Source organism: Crocuta crocuta, unplaced genomic scaffold (genome assembly GCF_008692635.1).
Source record: "Crocuta crocuta isolate KB4526 unplaced genomic scaffold, BGI_CrCroc_1.0 scaffold219, whole genome shotgun sequence".
NCBI classification, from domain to species: Eukaryota; Metazoa; Chordata; class Mammalia; order Carnivora; family Hyaenidae; genus Crocuta; species Crocuta crocuta.
This window is the reverse complement of record NW_027551572.1, coordinates 7108199-7129713: the sequence shown is the minus strand read 5'-3', so window position 1 is coordinate 7129713 and position 21515 is coordinate 7108199. Positions and strand designations below refer to the sequence as shown.

General features: G+C 39.5%; 1 protein-coding gene across 2 annotated transcripts in view; it reads right to left on the bottom strand.

The window, feature by feature from the left end:
• MAP3K20 (mitogen-activated protein kinase kinase kinase 20) overlaps nt 1–21515 on the bottom strand; it is a 177979-nt gene that overhangs the window by 48799 nt on the left and 107665 nt on the right. For both annotated transcript variants that reach the window (XM_077751112.1, XM_077751113.1), the window contains exons 8-11: nt 21149–21235; nt 15353–15427; nt 9988–10094; nt 971–1106 (exon numbers count right to left, since the gene is read on the bottom strand). In XM_077751112.1, the coding sequence (XP_077607238.1) occupies nt 971–1106; nt 9988–10094; nt 15353–15427; nt 21149–21235 (405 nt within the window). The remainder of the gene's footprint in view (nt 1–970; nt 1107–9987; nt 10095–15352; nt 15428–21148; nt 21236–21515) is intronic.

The window sequence follows — 21515 nt, the reverse complement described above, 5'->3', positions numbered from 1 at the left end:
CTGGAAAATATTTTGCAACTGGGCACTGGCTGCTTAATGGAGATTAAGGCTTTAAAAAATAGGAAAGCTTTCTGAAGATCACCAACTGAAGGGCATTTAAGTATTTTTTGGGGTACAATTACTGCAGCAACTATAGAAATGAATTTAAAATATGTAAGCTTACCTTTAATCTTACCATTACTTGTGTTTTTAAAGTGGACAAATATTACCTATTAAGAACCCCAAAAAAGCCAGTAATCTACTAAATTCCTGAAATGATAAATCATTCAAAATAGGGAAGAATCCTGAAGTTTGATTAGACTTTAGTATGTCATGTCAACATATAACCATAAGCTAAATACATAAATAGTGAAATCCTCGTGAAGAATTTTATCTTCCCTAAGTAAAAGGCTTGGAAAAAAACCAAGGTAGTTCTTAAGTGTAGGAAATAGCAGAGACTTGTCCCAAGGGACGTCTTTTTTTCAGTCTTTTGCTGCAATGATTGTAACACTAAATCGAGTGAGGAATACTAATGCTGGGTACTGACATGTCACCCAGTTCATTTTCTTTTAGAAGGAAAACTTGGTTAAGTCCCCCCACATGGAGACTCTTGGACAGCAAGCTGCCGCCGCCTTGCGCTTATTAATTACTGATGGGCTCTATGGAGTTAATCAGCCTTTAGGCACATGTTCTGGGGAATCTAACAGATGGTGCGAAAATACACTGCATTTTATTTTTGTAATTCTAATATACAAACACGCTGACAGAATAACAGTTCTTAGAGAAAGGGCCAGAAATAGGCTAAGCTTTTCTTTTAAATTTCTGGCATTTTGTTAACTAAAATGAGAACGGAGCGCTACTTGAGTGTAAACGCGGGCCCTCCACCGTGCAGGCATCAGGCAGGAAGTGAGGAGGTGGCAGCGGGGGAGGGGAGGGCCGCCATGCTGCCCCTTCTAAGTGGGGGGCTGAGTCACCCACTGGGAGCACTCACCGGGGTGTTGGACTGCTCCGTCAGCTTTTGCTCCCACATCCTCAGACGTCTTTCCCGTTCTTTGAGCTCTTGCTCTTTACAGCTGAGGTCCCGTTCTAGTTTCTTCAGCCTCTCAAGAGTTGCCTCAATTTCGCACCTGCACAGGTATGACTGATTTAAGTCTCAACTTTTGCTCAAGAGTCATGAAATGCTTAGTGGTCTATCAGAATGCTTAATAAAAGTAAAAGGGCAGGGCACCTGGGTGGCACAGTCGGTTAAGCCTCTGACTCTTGAATTTGGCTCAGGTCATAATCTCATAGTCTGAGATCCAGCCCCACATAAGGCTCCAGATGAACACTGCAGAGCCTGCTAGGGGCGTCTCTCCCCCAAACCCACTTACCCTGCCCTTCCCCTGCTCACACACTCTCCCTCTCAAAAAAAAAAAAAAAAAACCAAAAAACTTAAAAGGCTAAAACTTGCAGTTTTTTTCCAGTTTTATTGAGATCTCACTGACATGTATCACTGTGTCAGTTTAAGGTGTACAGCATAATAGTTTGACTTCTACATACTGTGAAATAATGACCACTGTAAATTTAGTTAGCATCCATCACCTCATATAAAGCAAAAAAAAAAATACTGTGATGAGAACTCTCTCAAGATGTACTCTCTAAATAACTGTCATGTATATAATACATTAGACTGTAGTCATCATGCTGCACATTACATTCCTTGGACTTATTTATCTTGTAACTATAAGTTTATATTTCTTATTTTGAGAGAGAACATGCGTAAGCAAGTGGGGGAGGGGCAGAGAGAGAGAGAATCCCAAGAACTGAGGAACTGTGAGATCATGACCTGAATGGAAACCGAGAGTCTGACCTTTAACCGAGTATAAGTTTATAACTTTGACCACCTTCCTCCTATTTGTCTCCACCACCAACTCTGGTAACCATAAATCTGATCCTTTCTTTCTGTGAGTTTGGTAAAACTTAGGCTTCTAAACCAAACAGGAAACTATCAGAGAGTAAGAAATCTGTCGTAGCCTTAAAAATCTATAGGCGGTTTGTAGTCCGGAAAAAGCAGCTCAAAATACTTCCTAATAAAGCCCTGAAGACCCACTGGAGTAAGAGCCTGAGCTGTGGAGTTGGCGTCCTGGTTTAGCTATTTAATGAACGCTGACATTCAACTCGCCCTTTATGGGTCAGGAAGCACTATTACATGTCTCGTCTCATTCTCATAACAGCCCACGACACCGGTACACATCCCATGTACAGAGATGGGGAAAACGGTATTCAGGTGAGGTGATCAACTCCGTCCCTAGTGAATCCAGGCTGGCCTAATTCCCTGGTTGGGTAACTCGATTGATTGATTAATCTGACCTAGTTTCCTCAGTTGTAGGGGGCGATGATTATCTTACGTCAGGGTTTCCCCGATTGCCTGATCCTAATAACTACCTGGGCAGCTTGCTAAAAGACAGACAAATACACAACAAAACACAGATTCATAGGACCCTTCCTCAGAGCTCATGATTCAGTAGGGCCGGGTAGGGATGAGGAATTTCCATTATTTAATAAAAGACCCGGGTAATTTTTATAAATCAGTAAGTGTGGATCAGGTGAACTCTGAGATTCTTTTGAAGTCTAAAGTTCCCTCCTTAGTCTCTATAGGCCAACTAATCTCCCCACTTAGAATATGTCCAGTTCTAGAAACCCATCTTTTATAGAAAATGAACTGTTGATGACATGGCTTAATACTAGCTGTTTTCTTCAACAGGGCGTCACTATGCTCTGAGAGCTGCAAGTTTCTTCCCTTGAGTTTCTGAAAGGCCTGGACACAGTCGACTGGTTATTAGGTGGTAAGTAAGTGCTGCCACAGCGTGGAGCCTGCTTGGGAGTCTCTCTGCCCCTCCCCCACACTCTTGCTCTATGTCTCTCTTTCTCTCTCAAACATTAAAAAAAAAAAGTTCTCGGTATTAATTGGCAACATCTAATACAGGGAACAGCTACTGAGTGGGTCTGGATTTGGGTCCAACACTTGACTTCCCTGGTTGTCTGAAAAGAACCTCAGAGCCATGGAGTTAGCAAGTTAGTATAAAAGCACCCGCCATCAACACTCCATTCCTTTTATTGGTGTCATTTGAAAATTATAGAATATAAGTACAGTCACACTACCTGAAGAAAGGCACCAAAATCAGCAATCTTTCAGAATTATGACTATCCTCAAGTCCACATTTTATTCCTGATATTTCTGACAAAAAGATGCCCATTCATAAATAAGTGTGTGGGGTTTTTTTTCAAATGGAGATTTGAGGGGAAAAAATCAATCTGGAAAACCTTAGGATAAACTTTTGTAACAAGAAGGTGAAAGTAAGCCATCTTGGGGAACTGTTGGGGGGCTCAGAGGGTGACGAGGGGAGGCAGCAGTGCAGGGTACACTCCGTGGCAGGTGGGGGGCCGGGACTGCTGTCTGAGCACTGCCTCCACCAGGCCAGCCACAGCCCCGCCAGAGAGCATGATCGCACGGATACTCTGTTTGGTCAGGGTAAGCGACCAGCGCATTCAATTTCACTTGTAATTTAAGCCAAGGATTCATCTCAAGTTTCAGCTCTGGGAGCCCACTGTGAGCTTGAGCCCTTCTGGAAAACAGATCAACAGTTAAGTAAGCTGAAAGCTGTGACACAGAAAAACAAACACGGAATTAAATCTGCTTCCTCAACCCAGCTCCTCAGGCTCAGCACTTCCCAACCCTGCCCCCCACCAAGGCGCCCCACATCTGCAGGGAGCATGGGAAGTTAGGTGCCTTTAAGGATGCAACCCACACAGGAGGGTGGCATAGTGACCCCACTCCCCATGCTGCTCCCCGTGTTGGTAATGGGGTGTTTTGCATCAAATGCATCTGCTGATGCACCTGTATAACCTTCCTATTCTCTAAACATAAGCGTTTGAAAAAGTTGAAGTGTTTTAGGTGATGAAAACGATGGTTTTCCTCTTAACCCAAATCCAACTAAGGTTGACTTCCACTAGTATCAATTTTCCATATGCCAAAAACAGGCAATGAAATGTAATTATCTTTTCAAAGTCAATTTGTAGAAGCAGCCATATTATGTATATGATAGACAATATTATTAGCGTTATATATTATTATTATTAGTGTTATATATTAAATGATTTGTGTTAATATCCAGATCACAAAGATTAAATTTATCTGTTTTTTGTTTTTATTTTTTAATGTTTTTATTTTTGAGAGAGAGAGAGCACTAACAGGGGATGGGCAGAGAGATAGAGCCTGATTTGGGGCTTGAAGCCATGAGATCATGACCTGAGCTAAAACCGAGTTAGATATCTAACACACTGAACTACCCAGATGCCCCTGCTNAGTGTTTTAGGTGATGAAAATGATGGTTTTCCTCTTAACCCAAATCCAACTAAGGTTGACTTCCACTAGTATCAATTTTCCATATGCCAAAAACAGGCAATGAAATGTAATTATCTTTTCAAAGTCAATTTGTAGAAGCAGCCATATTATGTATATGATGATAGGCAATATTATTAGTGTTATATATTATTNGAAATGTAATTATCTTTTCAAAGTCAATTTGTAGAAGCAGCCATATTATGTATATGATAGACAATATTATTAGCGTTATATATTATTATTATTAGTGTTATATATTAAATGATTTGTGTTAATATCCAGATCACAAAGATTAAATTTATCTGTTTTTTGTTTTTATTTTTTAATGTTTTTATTTTTGAGAGAGAGCACTAACAGGGGATGGGCAGAGAGATAGAGCCTGATTTGGGGCTTGAAGCCATGAGATCATGACCTGAGCTAAAACCGAGTTAGATGCCTAACACACTGAACTACCCAGATGCCCCTGCTTTTTGTTTTTATTTTAATGTTTATTTTTGAGAGCGAGCGAGCAGGGAAGGGGCAGGGGCAGAGAGAGAGGGAGACACAGAATCTGAAACAGGCTCCAGGATCAGAGCTGTCAGCACAGAGCCCAATATGGGGCTTGAGCTCACAAACCGTGAGATCATGACCTGAGCTGAAGTCGGACGCTTAACCGACTGAGCCACCCAGGCACCCGTTTTTTTGCTTTTAAGAAGGCGTGCCACGGCAAGAGTATTCTGATCACCAGAGAGAGGAATACAACCAGCTAAGTATTCTGCCAAGAGACATAGATCTGAACACGCCTCACAGTGCCACACAGCTCACTCAGTGCCGATTACCATAAGTCTGTAGACAGTTACATGGGGCAATGAAAACTACAAACATGAGCAACACAGTGATGCATGTCCTGTTATTAATGCTCATGGCTGTTACTGCTAAAGTAACAACAGGAGAAACAAGCTGAAGATAGGATGAACAAGGAAATGTCTGACTGTAGATTTCTTTCCTATCATCTATTAGGTCAAAGGAAAGACCGTAATTTATTTAAACAAATTTATTTTAATGTTTCTTCATTTTTGGGAGGCAGAGAGAGGAGGAGAGACAGAATCTAAAGCTGTCAGCACAGAGCCCAGCATGGGACTCGAACCCACAAACTGTGTGATCATGACCTGAGCTGAAGTCAGATGCTTAACTGACTGAGCCACCCAGGCGCCTTGGAAAGAATATAGTTTATATAGTTTTTAATAACCTCGTTTTAAGAATTTTAAGGGACAATGGGGCAGCTCATTTGGTTAAGTGTTCAACTCCTGATTTCGGCCCAGGTCATGATCTCACAGTCTCCATGCTGGGTGTGGATCTTGCCTAAGAGTCTTTCTCTCCCTCTCTCTCTGCCCCTCCCCCACTCTCTCTCTCAAAAAACAAAACTAAAAAATAAAATAATAAAAATTGTAAGAATAATCATTTAATTTTCTACAACAGGATGTTTCATTTGGTCTATGTGTAAGGAAGCTCTACCACAAGACAAGCATCTGCCAGAAACCCCAGATTTCCTACACATGCTTTCAACCCTGGTCATGTGGTTTCAGACACAAAAGTTGGGGGAAAGAGAACAGCCTGAATGTGTTGTCCTTTGAAATATCCAGATGATGTGACAAAGTATTTGATTCTTTTCATATGTGGCACAGAGTGGGATAGATGTTTTTGCCTTAATCATAACCTAGAACAATCACACTCTCCTGTTTCTCTTTGCTCAAAGGAATCAAGTGAAGTCTGCTGCTCACAACCGGATGGTATGGCCCTGGCGGGGGTCCGGGAGCAGCACTGCACAGAGCATGTGCCACACACAGCAGGCCAGTGGGACCAGACCACGTGGGCTACGGTACTGGCCTGAGTGTGATCTTGGGCAGGCGACCCAACCTGTCCATGCACCCAATTTCGCATCTAGGTCAGAAGTTAGGATTGCCATGTGGGTTAAAAAAGATTATCCAGATACAGTATGAGCGTCTGGTGAGAATATAATAAATGACAGTTGTGTGTGTTGTCACTCTAATATTCCCTATGTTTTTAAGCAATTGCCAAGTTCAGTTATAACAGCCCTGCTACTTCTCAGACTGGTTTAAGGATTCAGGTAAAGAAACCTATTCTCTTGCCAGCTCTCAGGAGCAACTAGTTCCTCAAAGAGTCAGGGAGGCAGCCAGCCAGGCAACCGTCTGCTTTTTACTAAGACACCTTAATGTAGTACCAGTGGTATTTCCTTCATCTTTTCATCTTCAAACATTTTTTAAAAATTTATTATTCAGCCATCCAGGTTTGTAGAAAATAAAGATACCCAAATACAAAACACTCTCCCATAATTTAATTATCCAGGGGTGACACTGACCTTTTGATACTTTTATGTACACACACCATAGACACATATTTACAGTGCAAAAAAATGGTGTCATTCTAATCATACCGGACCCGAGCCTCTATTTGTAATTCATTTGTCAGATCTGTATTATCATGAATGGCTCCATCTAGTCTGTATATGGAAATAGCATCAGTTTTTAAAACCATGAAAATCACAAAAAGCCAAAAATCTTCTACTGCACTTTATGCCCTTTCTAGTTTACAATGCTGAGTGATGCTGCGATAAGCAGGTGTCCATACATCCCGTACAGCCTTTCATTTCCTCAGGAACGAAGTGGTGGTGGTGGCAGGGTCTGATCTGTACCGCCAGGCTGTCTTCCAAAAGGTAGTAGTTTCACCAGCACTGCACTAGAAAGTTTATAATGCTGGATATTTTCATAATGTAGATTTTTGCCAATCTGATAAATGAATTCTGTTCCATTAGAGTTACTTGATGGGTATGTGAGGTTACGTATTTTTCATGTGTTTATTGGCCACCTGAGTTCTCCTTTTGTGAAATGCCTTTCATGTCCTTTAGAATGATATAATTAAAATGTGATTTTAAAGACAGTAACTCTGTCTACCACCACAGTCTTCCAAGTGTGATCTGGGGACCTGTGGGAGCTTTTCAAAGGACTGAAGAGATTAAAGTGGTTTTCAGAACAACATTAAGACATGACGTGCCTCTTTTCTTCTCATTCTCTCACAAGTGCACAGACCCTTCCAGAGGCTTCACGCTATGTGCCAATGCCGCAGGCTGAGTGTAGAGGCAGCATTTATTGTTGCTTCAATGAATCAACAGCTAAATACTTAAATTTTTTCTCAGTTCTAATTCTGAATGTGGTAAATATTGACAGATTCACTGCAACTGAAGCTCTCTGTAGTCCTCAATAATTTTTCAGAGTGTAATGGGGTTCTGAGACCAAAAACTTGTGGAACTGCTGAGCCACTGTTTGGGGGAAAGAAGTTAGGGCGGTATGGCATTTGTCCTGGAAGCTTATGGTGGGTGTTACTTTTGCCAAAGGAGGGTTTACGTTTTTATATTGAAGATTTACCAACTCATCCCCCCCCCATTTTCTGATCACTGGCATAGTTTTAATACCATATATCTCAAGGGTATTAACAGTAATTTTTAAATCCCACTAATCTTTTGGATAACAAACGTATCTCCTCAGGAATCCTTTTATTATTTCATCAGACTAGATTTCATGGCCGCAGAATCTCAGATGTTCAGTATGTCTCTGTCATAGCACTGATCAAAGTAGTAATAAAAAGTGGCTTGTGTATCTATGGTTAGTAGTTTGACGCTAGACCCTCTGATCCGTGTGCACTGGGGCTGGTCTGCTCATCACCACAGTGTAATACAAGTGCGCCCTGCCCAGCAGACGTTCCAGGAGTATCCAAATGAATGAATGTGAGGAACACACCTGTCAGTAAGTTAGCTTACATATTTATATTCTCTTGTGGAATATTGTAATGTCTTTTACTGTTACTGCCACCATGGTGTTTCCTTCCCCAGATATTGAGCAACTGCTGTGTTCAAGGCCCATTCTACATGCTGTAGGTATAGTAATAAACAAGAGATTATATGATCCTTTTACATTTCAGCCAGTGAGCTACAGATAATAACAGCAAATTACAGAATTACTTATTAATTCCAATAGCAGCAGAGGGCCTAAAGGAGATGCTCTAGAACCTCACGTGACCTAGGGTCAGAAACACTTCCTTAAGTCCACATTATNCAGCAGACGTTCCAGGAGTATCCAAATGAATGAATGTGAGGAACACACCTGTCAGTAAGTTAGCTTACATACTTATATTCTCTTGTGGAATACTGTAATGTCTTTTACTATTACTGCCACCATGGTGTTTCCTTCCCCAGATATTGAGCAACTGCTGTGTTCAAGGCCCATTCTACATGCTGTAGGTATAGTAATAAACAAGAGATTATATGATCCTTTTACATTTCAGCCAGTGAGCTACAGATAATAACAGCAAATTACAGAATTACTTATTAATTCCAATAGCAGCAGAGGGCCTAAAGGAGATGCTCTAGAACCTCACGTGACCTAGGGTCAGAAACACTTCCTTAAGTCCACATTATTCACCCAAGCTGGATGTGGGTGTCAGGTGGTATGCTGCTGAAAGGGATGAGTTTGATACAGAAGAAACTGCATTTGCAAGGACTCTGAACAAGGAAGAAGTATGCATCTGTTGAGGGACCAAAAACCAGAAATTAAGAGGCAGAGCTATGCTCTTACGGTAAGGCTGCTGACAGAGTGCAGAAGGTCTCTTGAGTCTTGTGCAGGGTTGACTTTTATACTAGAGTAATCCCTTACATGGATTTGAAACAGGAGTGATCTGATTAGATTTGTGCTGATCTCTTACTGTAGGACACAAGTGTTACTTACATGTTTTGTTAAAATTATTTAAGTCCAGAACAAAACCCCTCATACCTACATTCGGGCAGAGAGTATGACTTTTGTTTTCCTAAATAAAAATTCATTTAACTCACTGGCCTCCGATAGAGATTTCAAAAGAATAAAAATAAATAAAGTTACTGTAAGACACAATCATTCAGAAAGCCCAAGGAAATGTCTAATAATAGGAGTGAACAACTCCATGTTTCCAAGGTGCATGCAGTATGCACTGAGCATCAGCAGGTGGCGTAAGGAGTCACGTTACCGCCATGGCTGTCAGGAGCAGAGACAAGTTACTTAAATCTCTGCTGAGTCAGGGAGGAATAATGTCAGCTCCCAAACATGCTATTTATATAACTGCAGCACGTGACCTGGCTCAACTGTCTCATCCCGGGCTTACTTCTTCCACTCACTCATTACAATTCTCTCATTAAGTCTGTTTTACACTTGACAAAATTTAGTAGGATTCATAACACCAAAAGTTTTAAAAGTGTTTTTATAGTCTCCCGACTTCCTCCATCAACAGATACAGTACTCTGCAAATTCCGAGGCAAACAGTATTTTTATTTCCCACCGCACAGATGCTGAGACTTCCTAACGCAGAGTGTATAGTAGAAAGAAATGTCTGGTAACTGTCTTCAGTCTCAGAAGATATGATTTCAATAGTCTTTCCAAATACTTGGACATATGCAAGGGAGGACTTACTAGATCTCCAAAAAATTTTAACATAAAAAAAAAAAAACTCTAGACCATGATCAAGTTCATTGGTTCTCTTCACAGGAGCTGGCCCTGGTCTTTTAAAGCCAGAGGCCAAGACTTGGTACAAGGCTTACCTACCTCCACTCTGCCTTGTTGTGCAGGAATGAGTTACACTGGTCAGGAAGGCTAGTATCATTTGACATGGACTCCAGAATTGAAATGATTTGCTTGAAAGATGGCCGTTTCTGAAGAAGAGAAAATAATAAACTTGTTGGGACTTAGAAAAGCAGGTCTTTAAGAGAAAATCCACAAGCACAGAAATAAGCTCGGTGTACTGTAACAAAAGAGCACGCCATGTCCTTAGTCATCCTAACGGTCTGACTGCTCAGGTTTAAGGGAACCATATTCCTTATTTTCAATAAATTGTAAGAATAGACTTGGGTGTCGTTTTTCTATCGTGTGGTCTAAGGCTGGAATAATTACAGTTTTTCTCCAGGTAAGGAAAGTACTAATTCTCTTTTGGGTAGGATTAAGGAGACCTAAAAGAGAAAAGCTAAATCCTTTAAAAATGTATGTGATTCAATGTTTGCACATATAGATGGATTGGGAGGAAGTTAACGGAGGATGATGCAGGAGATGAAGGGGAAAAATAGTTGGGGAGAAGTAAGGAGGCAAACCATGAGAGACTCTTGAATGCTGAGAACTGAGGGCTGATGGGGGTGGGGGGGAGGAGAAGGGGGGTGATGGGCATGGAGGAGGGCACTTGTTGGGATGAGCACTGGGTGTTATATGGAAACCAACTTGACAATAAACTATTTAAGGAAGAGAAAAAAATGTATGTAATTCAGCAAGTTTACTAAAAGTTAATGGTGGAGTCTCGGTGACAGGTCTACTGGTGTTCACCATAAAATTCAATCAACTTTACTGTATGTTTGAAAATTCTTAAGTGTTGGGGGAGAATCTACCTACTCTGTTAGAACTACTAAAATTTCCTCAACCACTTGCTCAGAGAAAAAGTCCCCAATTTTAAAGTCATTAGAGCTCCATTGTCTACAGTGTTTACTCCACATCATGACTAGTTTTGGAAGTAGGAAGCTCTAAGACAGTTTACTAGTGAAATTTCTTTAGCTAGCAGTAACCGCACTTGTCTGCTGCTTTAAACTGTAGCCAAGGCTGAGACAAAAGGTTAAAACAAAAATGGAGAAAGATAATAAAAGGATGATGCACGTTCTGTCTTCATCATGCCTCATAATTATACCATTTCTGAGCAAATTACAGTTGCAGCAATTAAAACATGCATTTTAATTTAGGAGCACAAAAACAAGAAGGAACAACGTTGAGGTAGCTTGTTCTTAGGACTTGAGTGCTTCCTACCTTAAAGACAATTTTTTACACTTCTCAGGAATATAAAACTGGGCTATTCATTCTGAATTCTGCCTTCATTGTACTATTTTAAGGGCACGTGTGCCTGTGTGCGTGTGTAAGAAGAGGGCCTAAGTAGCTAAGTGTCACTGATACACACTAAGCCTTGTAATAAGCAACGGAGAGAATGCCTTAAGTAGGAAATTTGAAAAATACTGTCTTCTTTTAACTTTATTCCTGTTTTAATTTCTCTTACCATTTGTCAGGCTGTAAAAGGAAAAATGTTTTAATTGTTTGCACAGGAACTAACTATATAATACAAGATTTCCATTTTACATGCAAAAGCAGCGAGAGGCTAATGAATTTTTAAAGAATATTTTTCCCTACATTTAATCATTCTTGAAATAAAGTAAAACTCTTTTGTAATTAGGTGACAAGTATCCATCAAAAAACCTTAATTTTATAGGTAGCCTATACACTTAGTGTATACATTAGAGATTAGATATATTAGATATAGAGATTAGAAATTATCAAAGTGAATGTTTAAAAAAACAATAATGTAGAAATTTGTGGTAATGATAGTTTATGGTTATTCTGGTTGCAGAATATAGTATTTAGTCCAGGTTTAGGTCCCTTTAGTATTCAACGCAGGTTTTGTTTACATTTAAAAAATTACACCTAGGGCCATTTGTTAAGCATCTATATACATTATTTGTTATCTTCACTTTATAGATAAGGAAAATCTGTCTCAAAAGTATGTGTCACACAGGAAGCAAGTTATTAAATCGGGGGCAAAGGTCTTAAACCTTTCAATATGTTTTATCACACAAGAATAAGATACTACTTCCTATCAAACTCAGGGCTATTCTTTTCTTATTTAGAAATGCCAGTTTAGAACTGGAAACTGCCCACCTTCTTTTTCTTTGATAAACTACTTTGAGCACCTGGTGTAAGCCATTGGCATGACTTGACATTTACCTAGTACCAGCTTTCTCTTGTATCCCCTTCCCCCTCCTCATTGCAAAAGAACATTTTTCTACAGGTGAGCTGAATATTTTAATCTAGGTCTTTAAAGCATAAGGGCTGGGGGAAAAAAGGAAAGGTTTGTAACCAGTTATGGCTCTATATATGTGCACAGTAGTGACATTAACTTCTGGCTAAATTGCTACACACTTCTGGCCAGAGAACTAAAATGTGCCTTGGTCTGGCTACTTTAGTTAACACATTGGGCACCTACTTACTAAATGTGTGGAAGGTGCCAAAGGTAGCACTGTGCCCTCAGAGAGACTGCAGTCCATTTAGAAAGAAAAGATACTTTAAAATACAACAGCATAAGGTAAGGCCTTAGCCCAGACTGGTTTAGGAAAAGGAGTACTAAGTATGGGCTGCGGTAAACAGAAGAGGCAGGGAGGGCTTGATGAAGTAATGCCGGGAGGAAAGGAAAGGGGAGGGCGGTGTGGAAGCTGTGGCTGGAGATGAGCCACGAGAGCTGGACGAGTGGGCCACAGCTGTGTGTGTACTGAAATAGAGGGGAATGTATTAGTTGTCTCAGAATAAAATGCCTTGAATTTAGGAAATAAAAATCAGTCTGAAGCTTTATACTTCACCTGGCTAGAACACAAGACTCCTCTCCTTCTAAAGAAGGGTAAGCTGGCTACATGTTAAAGACATGCCAATTCGATGGCATCAACNCTGCAGTCCATTTAGAAAGAAAAGATACTTTAAAATACAACAGCATAAGGTAAGGCCTTAGCCCAGACTGTGGTTTAGGCAAAGGAGTACTAAGTATGGGCTGCGGTAAACAGAAGAGGCAGGGAGGGCTTGATGAAGTAATGCCGGGAGGAAAGGAAAGGGGAGGGCGGTGTGGAAGCTGTGGCTGGAGATGAGCCACGAGAGCTGGACGAGTGGGCCACAGCTGTGTGTGTACTGAAATAGAGGGGAATGTATTAGTTGTCTCAGAATAAAATGCCTTGAATTTAGGAAATAAAAATCAGTCTGAAGCTTTATACTTCACCTGGCTAGAACACAAGACTCCTCTCCTTCTAAAGAAGGGTAAGCTGGCTACATGTTAAAGACATGCCAATTCGATGGCATCAACACCAGGCCGGATGTCCTTCCTGTATTAGGTGTTTACACTATCCTTTCATTAGTGCACCAAAATGTGTATTCTTAAAGTTTTAATTACTGAAATACAGAGCTTTCGATTAAGAGATTCAAAACCTGCTTTGCATACTGAAATATAATTGCAATTATAGAGATCTAGTTGCATTAATCTAATTCAATGCAAATAATTTCAAGTAAAATTTTTATTTAAGTATCAGAGAAAAATACTGCCAAAAGGACTATATATGCCACAATGGACATGTAACTGGTAGAGTGTGGAAAAGGTAGTATGATAGCATTAAAAATATATATGTTCTAGAGTGAACTTGGAAATAGCTGCTTATGTTTTCTACTGGATTAGCTGCAAAGTGCAGGCATTCCTCTTAGTGCTCCAAAACCCCATATTCTGCAAACAGAGGCAGGGCAGACCATTTTAAACCTATGCAACTTTGTCACAGAATACTAATAAAAACAATCATACTAAAAACTATCATACTAATAAAAATGGAATTTTTTAAATGTTCTTTAATAAAAAACAGTACTAAGATTCTCCTTTTAAAAGGGGTGAAGGTGGTTTGATGAACAGGAGTGAAAGAGAACATTGAAGTTGGTGGTTACCAGGGCAGAGGGGACAGGCACAAGTCTGGGAAGACCCAACCACAAACTCCTCAGCGACAGAGCGCGGCCGCCCAGCCCGGCAGCATGTGAGCAGAGGCGCCTCACACGTTCGTGTCCCTTGCTGCCCAGCTGGTTGCACCGCTGTGCAAACTGTAGTCGGTGTCAAGCTGTTCTCACCTGATGGTGTGGGGTGACGGGCTAGGTAACAAGTATGACTCAGCATGAAGTCTGTGCTACGTGATCATGGTCCTCAGACTTAGCAGTGGTTTGGGCATTGTTCGCACTAGAGAAACACGCTACAGAACAGACTGTGTGTTCTTCCTGCGGGCCAGACTGGAACGGAGTTTAAATTAAGGAAGAAATTCCATTCTTAAGTCTTTGTTTTTAGATCTCTGTTTAAAAAGTCAGTTTGCAGTAGATTTCAATGAAAAAGTGGACACGTTTGAACTATAAAATGAGTTCCTTTCTTAAGTCTATCTCTTCATTGTTTGATCTGTGAGGATCTTTTTTTACTTTCTAACATTTTAGTATGAAAAATTACAAACATATACAAATGCAGAGAGAACAATGTAACAAACTTCCATATACCTATCACTCGGCTTCAAAAATTATCATGGCCAGTCTTGTTTAATCTACATCGCAATCTATTTCCTTTCACTTTATTTTGAAGCAAACCCAAGACTCGCCTATCATTTTATCTATAAATATTTCCGTATGTATGTGAGAGTCTTTTAAAAAGATCTTTGCAGGGAAAGGAAATGGGCCTTTATGCTCAAATGTGATAACCACATGAAAGTCTACATTTTGGAATGTCTCCAACTGTATTGTGACAACTTAAAAAACATGAAATCTGGACAAGGAGGACATATCACGTTTCCCTAGAAGTGCTACTTTTGCCTGGCCATTGGTTCAGACTGCTTGGGTTCACTCTCCAGTCTCACCATGTACTAACCTGTGGCCTGAAGCATTACTTACCTTCTGTGTGCCTGAACAACTCACCTGTAAAACGAGGGTAATAACACAACCTATTTCATAAAGGCATTCAGAGGAACAAATGAGTGAATGTACATAAAGTGCTCGGAGCAGTGCCGGGCAGACAATGAGCCCTGTGTGCTAGCCATTTTTATCACATGAAAGTACAATACTTATTATTAAAGGTTAAAAACAAAGGAATGCAATTCTTTCCATTGAGCCAAGAGTGCCAGAATGCTGTAAGAAAGAGCCAGGAATGAGTTTCTAAGGATCAAGAGGAGCAGGTATCAACGGAAAGCCTTAACAGTCCACCCAGGACTCACAGAAGCAGCAATCCGGCCTTGCTTTGTGATGAGTCTTATTACCCCACGTTTTAAAAACTCAAAGACAAGCAAACAAGTGAAATTTCAGAATTCTGAGTGACGACCAAAAGAATATTTATATATACCTTGGCATCAGCTTCCCAACACTGACGTAACAGCTCAGCAAAACTTCTGGGGCAACTGCTTGGAATGGTCAACCTCTACCACAGAGAAAGGAGAAACAACACAAGGATTGACTCGTTAAGGTAAGCAAATGCTGCAAGGTCATAAAAGAGTTAATTTAAGAACATAAATTAGTCATTAAATTTAAAACTTCCATTGACTGATACATGGCAGGTGAGAATTTATGTTTAGATTCCTAATATCTAATCTCTACAGACACTTGGGCTACTTTTCTTCCAAAATGGTATCCAAGGGGATGGAGAAGTTGGGTTCAGCACAACAAAGGCAACAAAACCGAGACTCAAGTCTAAAGGTAACTATAACAGGGAGGAGCAGAAATCTGCACTGTAAAACCACAAATCTATCACCGTCCTTTCTCAGGCAACTATGAAACCTGCAGACGCGTCAGGCAGCCAGAAAACCAGCTCAGCTCTGGCAGGAGGCGTCCAACCCTGAACGCATCTTCTGTAGAGGCCGTCAAGGAGAGAATTTTAAAGAAGTGCGCCTTTCCTCATCAGCAAAGAAGATATTCTGAATGTTAGGACTCCTTATGGGTAAAGCGTAGGGATTGGATACAACAAAGATGATCATGTGAGGATCAGTCCTGTCCCAACCTTTTACACAAGTGGTTCTCTAGAACTTGCCATGTTCCTGGAGGCTCTCTCGAGATCTGCAGAGGCATTTCTGTTTGTTTTAAAGATCGGAGGGTGGCACCTGTTGTGGGTCAAGAATGCTAGACATCCTTCACTGTGCTGTAAATCCCTGATTAAGTGCTCCCTTGTGCTCCACCAAACTCCAGATGCCCCAGGTACAAACAAGGTTTATCATTTTCTGACCCTAGACTCTCTCTTGGATTTATAAGCAAACACAAAGTATTTTTTTGAGCAGTTTTAAAATCCAATGAACTAAGAATGCACCTACTGAATAAGACAAATCAAGGGCAGATTGATCTTTGCAGTACTCATAACCTTCCCGAGATTTTTGGAAAATGTCACCTACAACAGCAGTGCTCAAGCTGCTGGAATCACTGATACAGTTCAGCTCGATTCCAAATGTGTAGCTGTTGTATCCTACTTACCAGTAGGGACAAGCACTAAAATTGTTCCACTCGCCCCTCTGCTGTGGCCATGCTTGTGCATTTATACACTGCAATACATTTGTCATGAATTTGTTACAATTAGAGCATTATGTTAACTTTAAAATATGATGTGTATAATGGGTAGCTGCACTACCTCTGAATTTCATTTCAGGAAAGTAGAGACAGCATTAACAGGGTTGTTATCAAAAGAGCCCTGCGTGTGAGTTGAGAACCGCTGCACTAAGAAGTACCAAGATTTACTCCAAGTATTGTTTACTTAAGGGGTTTTGCAAATAAAAAACTTAAACTGAATTCATTTGGATTTGGGGGAGGCTGTGTATAAAAGTAGAAAAAGAGTTGTCCTGACACGAAAACAGATGGTCTATATTCCGAATTACAGATAACCTTAAAATAAAAATAAACCAAAATAAAACCTTAAAGTTTTAAACAACCCTCTCCAAGTTAAAGCTATGCTAAACATTCTTTATAACTGATTACATAAAACAGAGGGTATAATAACACGTACTCTTATTTCACTGCAGTATATAGTAAACTGTATTCCTATTTTACTGGAAATCTTTTGATGAAGATCAAAAGGAAAATTGGGTGTTTACTTGAAAAAAAAAATATATAAGATGGCGGGTTGAGAGTGGCAACTAAGGAAAACAGAAAGTGACTGCAATTATCCAGCTGAATCTACTCCATGGCAAAATAATTTCTCATAAAAGGTAACATTTTCAATATAATTTTCTCACATTTTTCTAAGAACAGAAATGTGACCTGTACGAATATGGATGTTAATCTTTTCTATCGTCTTTTTTCACTGAAAAACTTTTTAGCTCCTGCATCTGAGACATTATGAAAGAAGACATAAGTTATCTGATATGGTCAAATATCAAATTCAAACTCAGACGCTAATGTAAGGGGTTGTTTTGGGGCATTAAAAAGCACTTTAAAAATAAAAATATAAAGTACTTTAAAAGAGAATCCAAAGTTTTTAAGTCCTGACACCTAACTGTGGGTATTCCTACTGCATTAAAACATCCTGAAATGACCAGAATATTAGCAACAGATTTGCAACACTGTAAAACTTAAAAGACCTCAAAAATTTCCAATTTAGATTAAGATATTTCCCAAATACTAAGGAATGACATTTTTTAAAGATAATATTCTTTTTTGCACCATTTTCTACATAAGATGCAAAAAATTACTCTGTCAATTTTTTAAAAATCTTTTTCTAAAATATAGTCAACAATGGATTAAGCCTTTTGAGGATTTCTATTAGGAATAGTAGTTTTGCTACTTAGAACAAAACACATTTTATATGAGAATCTAAGTACTTATTTACTGTAAAGGTAGAAATTATGCTGCCAGAATATTCTGAATGACCACTAATTGAGTTTTATGGAAATAACAAAGGCAAACATACATGTCTGTAAGAATTACAAAATTTATTAGCAAGGCCCTCCTAATTTCAGGACTTCTGTAAAGATTCACTGTTTGCTTTAACAGTGTTTTATGTTTCTAGTTTTAATAGGATTTAATATTAGGAAAAATTGAAGGCCTTATTTTGTTATACAGCACTTAGAAACAAAGACCTTCAGATATTTTTAGAAAGTATTCTTTCTACAGATCCAAAAAGCAGTCCTAAATGGTAAAACTAAATATGGTCTAGAATCTAATTAAGAGTAAAGTATCAATGTCAACTTTCTGGTTTGGGCACGAGCCTACGCCTGTATCTCACCAGAGGGGGAAGCTGGGTGAAGGATACACAGAATGCCTTCTAATTCTTACTGTGAGTCTATGATTTCAACATAAAAAAGTTAGAAAAGGCAACTCTAATATTTGGATATAGGTGCATTCTAGGGTGAGTGGCTTACATCTGAAGTGCCTCCTTAAGTATAAACACATCATTCTTAAAAAAAAATTGTTTTTACATTTATTTACTTCTGAGAGACAGAGAGAGGCAGAGCACAAGTGGGGGAGGGGCAGAGAGAGAATGAGACACAGAATCCCAAGCAGGCTCCAGGCTCTGAGCTGTCAGCACAGAGCCCAACGCGGGGCTCGAACCCACGAACCATAAGATCATGACCTGAGCCAAAGCTGGACACTTAAATGACTGAGCCACCCAGGCGCCCCAACACATCATTCTTTACTTAAATGAGGCCCGTTAAAAAAAAAATACAACTTGCTCTTTTCAAGTACCCAAGGTATTCCAAAGTAAAAATAAATGAAATCAAATAATGAGAAGTTGAAAGGATTTTGGAAATTATATTTAAATCAAAGTCTCAATTTTAATATGAAATGAAATAAATCCTTAGCAAAATTTTCTAAAGTTTTTATTTAAATCCCATCCAGGTAGTTAACGTATAGCATACTATTAGTTTCAGGTAGGATTTAGTGATTCAGCACTTACATAGAACACCTGGTGCTCATCACAAGAAGCGGCCTCCTTAATATCCATCACCTGTGTGGCCCATCCCCTCCTCCAGCAACCCTCAGCGTGCTCTCTACAGTTGAGAACTGGCAATTATTTTAATGTTATGTCAATAGAATCAGTTTTGGTGATAAGTGTCTACGTTTATGAGATGAAATGAAGACTCCTTCATGAATGAGGACAATGGAAATTACAGCTGAACTTCCGTATTTTTGACAAATATGTAGGATTAGAGTAGACAGATCCTCCTAATACCCAATTTTCCTTAAGTTTAGTGGAAAGTTGAGAAAACTTGTCTCGGCGTATGGGGGTTCTTTCCACTTGCTGTTCTATGTATAGAATGGGAGGGATCTGAGGAGTCTCCACCCGTTATTAGCTGGCATCGTGTCACACCATGGATAAAACAGTGCAGTCTACTCTAGGGAGTCCCTCAGGGAAAGGGGGGAGATAGCCTCCTCCTGTACATGTTGGGGAGGTTGTGAAGATTATGGGCGGCTCTCAGCCCTCAGGCCAGCTATCCAAAGGCAGTTTCTAAATCCATTTTTCTCATCAGCTTTAATAATCCTTGATGGAGATTCCAATGTTTTAAAAAGTGCTTCAGATTCATACCTCTTCTGCCATCCTTTAGATGAAATACTATTTTTAAATATTAATTAGTTTTTCTTATATATTTAGAGGGCCCAGTTGGCTTTCAAAAAACTTAATTCTAGTTTATCTTGGAACCACGTAGAGGGAAATAAATTACATTGAGTGTTCTGCTCCAAAGTCAACATCGGGTCAATAATTTTCTTCACTCTCATTTGCAACCCCAGAACCAAACATCTAATCACCTCACTGGCAAAAGAAACAGAACAGAGACAAATGGGTTCTCCTATCATGAAAATATCAGTTATTCTATGTACGAGGTCTGATTTAATAGCACACCAGGAATAACCATGACATTTAATTAAAACAGAACAGCTCCTGTGAAATGCTGAGCAAGACACGTTCTTGAATATAACTCCTTTTCCTTTTTCTTAAATTGGCAGCTCTCTCTCGTCAAGTTCAGCTATCATGAACATTTCATCTGTTCTCAATAGCTCAGGAAGACAAATTAATAAGGTAGCTGGGTTATGTGATCTAAACTATGGAAACTTGGTTTCTCTTCGTCAATAGCAGCTTTTTGGTTAATCTAGTCTGTTCCTGCACTCACATGGGGAGCAAATCAATCCAATTCTTTTAAAGCATTAAAAAGGGAATATCTCTATACAGTCAGCTTTTTGCAAATTATTTTACCCTAAGAGTACACTCTTACCTTCTGTGAAGGGCACAGATAAGGTCTGGGAATGAAGGTTTGTGAAATAAGGTGGTTTTGCATTGCAAAGACAACTGCATGCTTCCATTACTTGATCTAAGTTCTCCTAGTACCTTGATATTGGACGCTTCATCCTTATGCTGAGGATTTCCATGCCTGTGCATTTCAGTCACAATTTTAAACCTTTCAAAATGTAGTTGCTCTCTTTGATATGAATGTACCACGTTCTCTGATGTAGGCTCATAGGTCCAACTAACTGAAAGCCTCAATTTGTGGGAAGAAGAAAAGCGAGGCTGGGGACACAGCACAAACGGTGTTTACGCCACTGAAGTTCTTTTGAAATGGAAAGGCTCTGCATGAAGAAGGGAACAGTTATGCCACTGCCTCGCCAATTCCAGTGAGGAGCTCATCTTCAATGTAGTGTTCAACGTAGGTGGCAAAACTGTAATTTTTCCCTTTTTTGAAACTATTTTTTCTTCTTTTATTTTTGAAATTCTCATCTAAGCGACAGTTTCTTGTACTATAGTGACTCCTGCTGGGAGAGGTAAGTTGAAGTAGCTGAAGGTCTCTTACAGATATATCAACTCCCGGCCAGTAAAAAAGATGTCCTAAACGCAGGAGATGGAGTTAAACTGTTCCCCTACCTTGGACGCAATGGCTTCTTTCATCACTAAGAACAAACCCCCAGGTTTTACAATTGAGACTGAGAAACTAGTACAGTACTTGTACAATTTTTGATCTACAGCATCACGACGTGAAGCTGCAACAATTAGATGTAAAGGGTCCATTCATGAGGAATAACATCACTTTGACCCTTTGTGTTAGCTCCTACTGCTAATCTTTCCATAAGCGTGAACTTACTTTCAATTTGAAGAAGATGAAAAAGTCTTTTGCAAAACCCCAATACTGTTTTCTGATCTATGTACCTGAATGGAGAATCGTAGTCTTACCTCGTTTTTTTCCACTACAAGCCAAGCTACTTGTAATCCTTCCAAACCTTTAAAGGGGACCTCCCTTGTTAGCATCTCCCAGAGAACCTGGAACAAAAAGAAAATGGAATTTTTATTCTTGTACTTTATATTTTTGGTGTATTAGTGAAACTTTATCTAACATTTAACTGTATCCAATTACCAGGCAAAAACCAACTCCACCTGTAGAAACTTGCACAAAACATATATATTCATATACACACACACACATATATATATGCTTTTATATATACACATATACGCATTTTTAATTCATTTTTATAAAGAAAAAAGCTAGTTTAGAAATCAGAACATTTAGAGCCAGACTTAAAATTTTATGAAACCAATG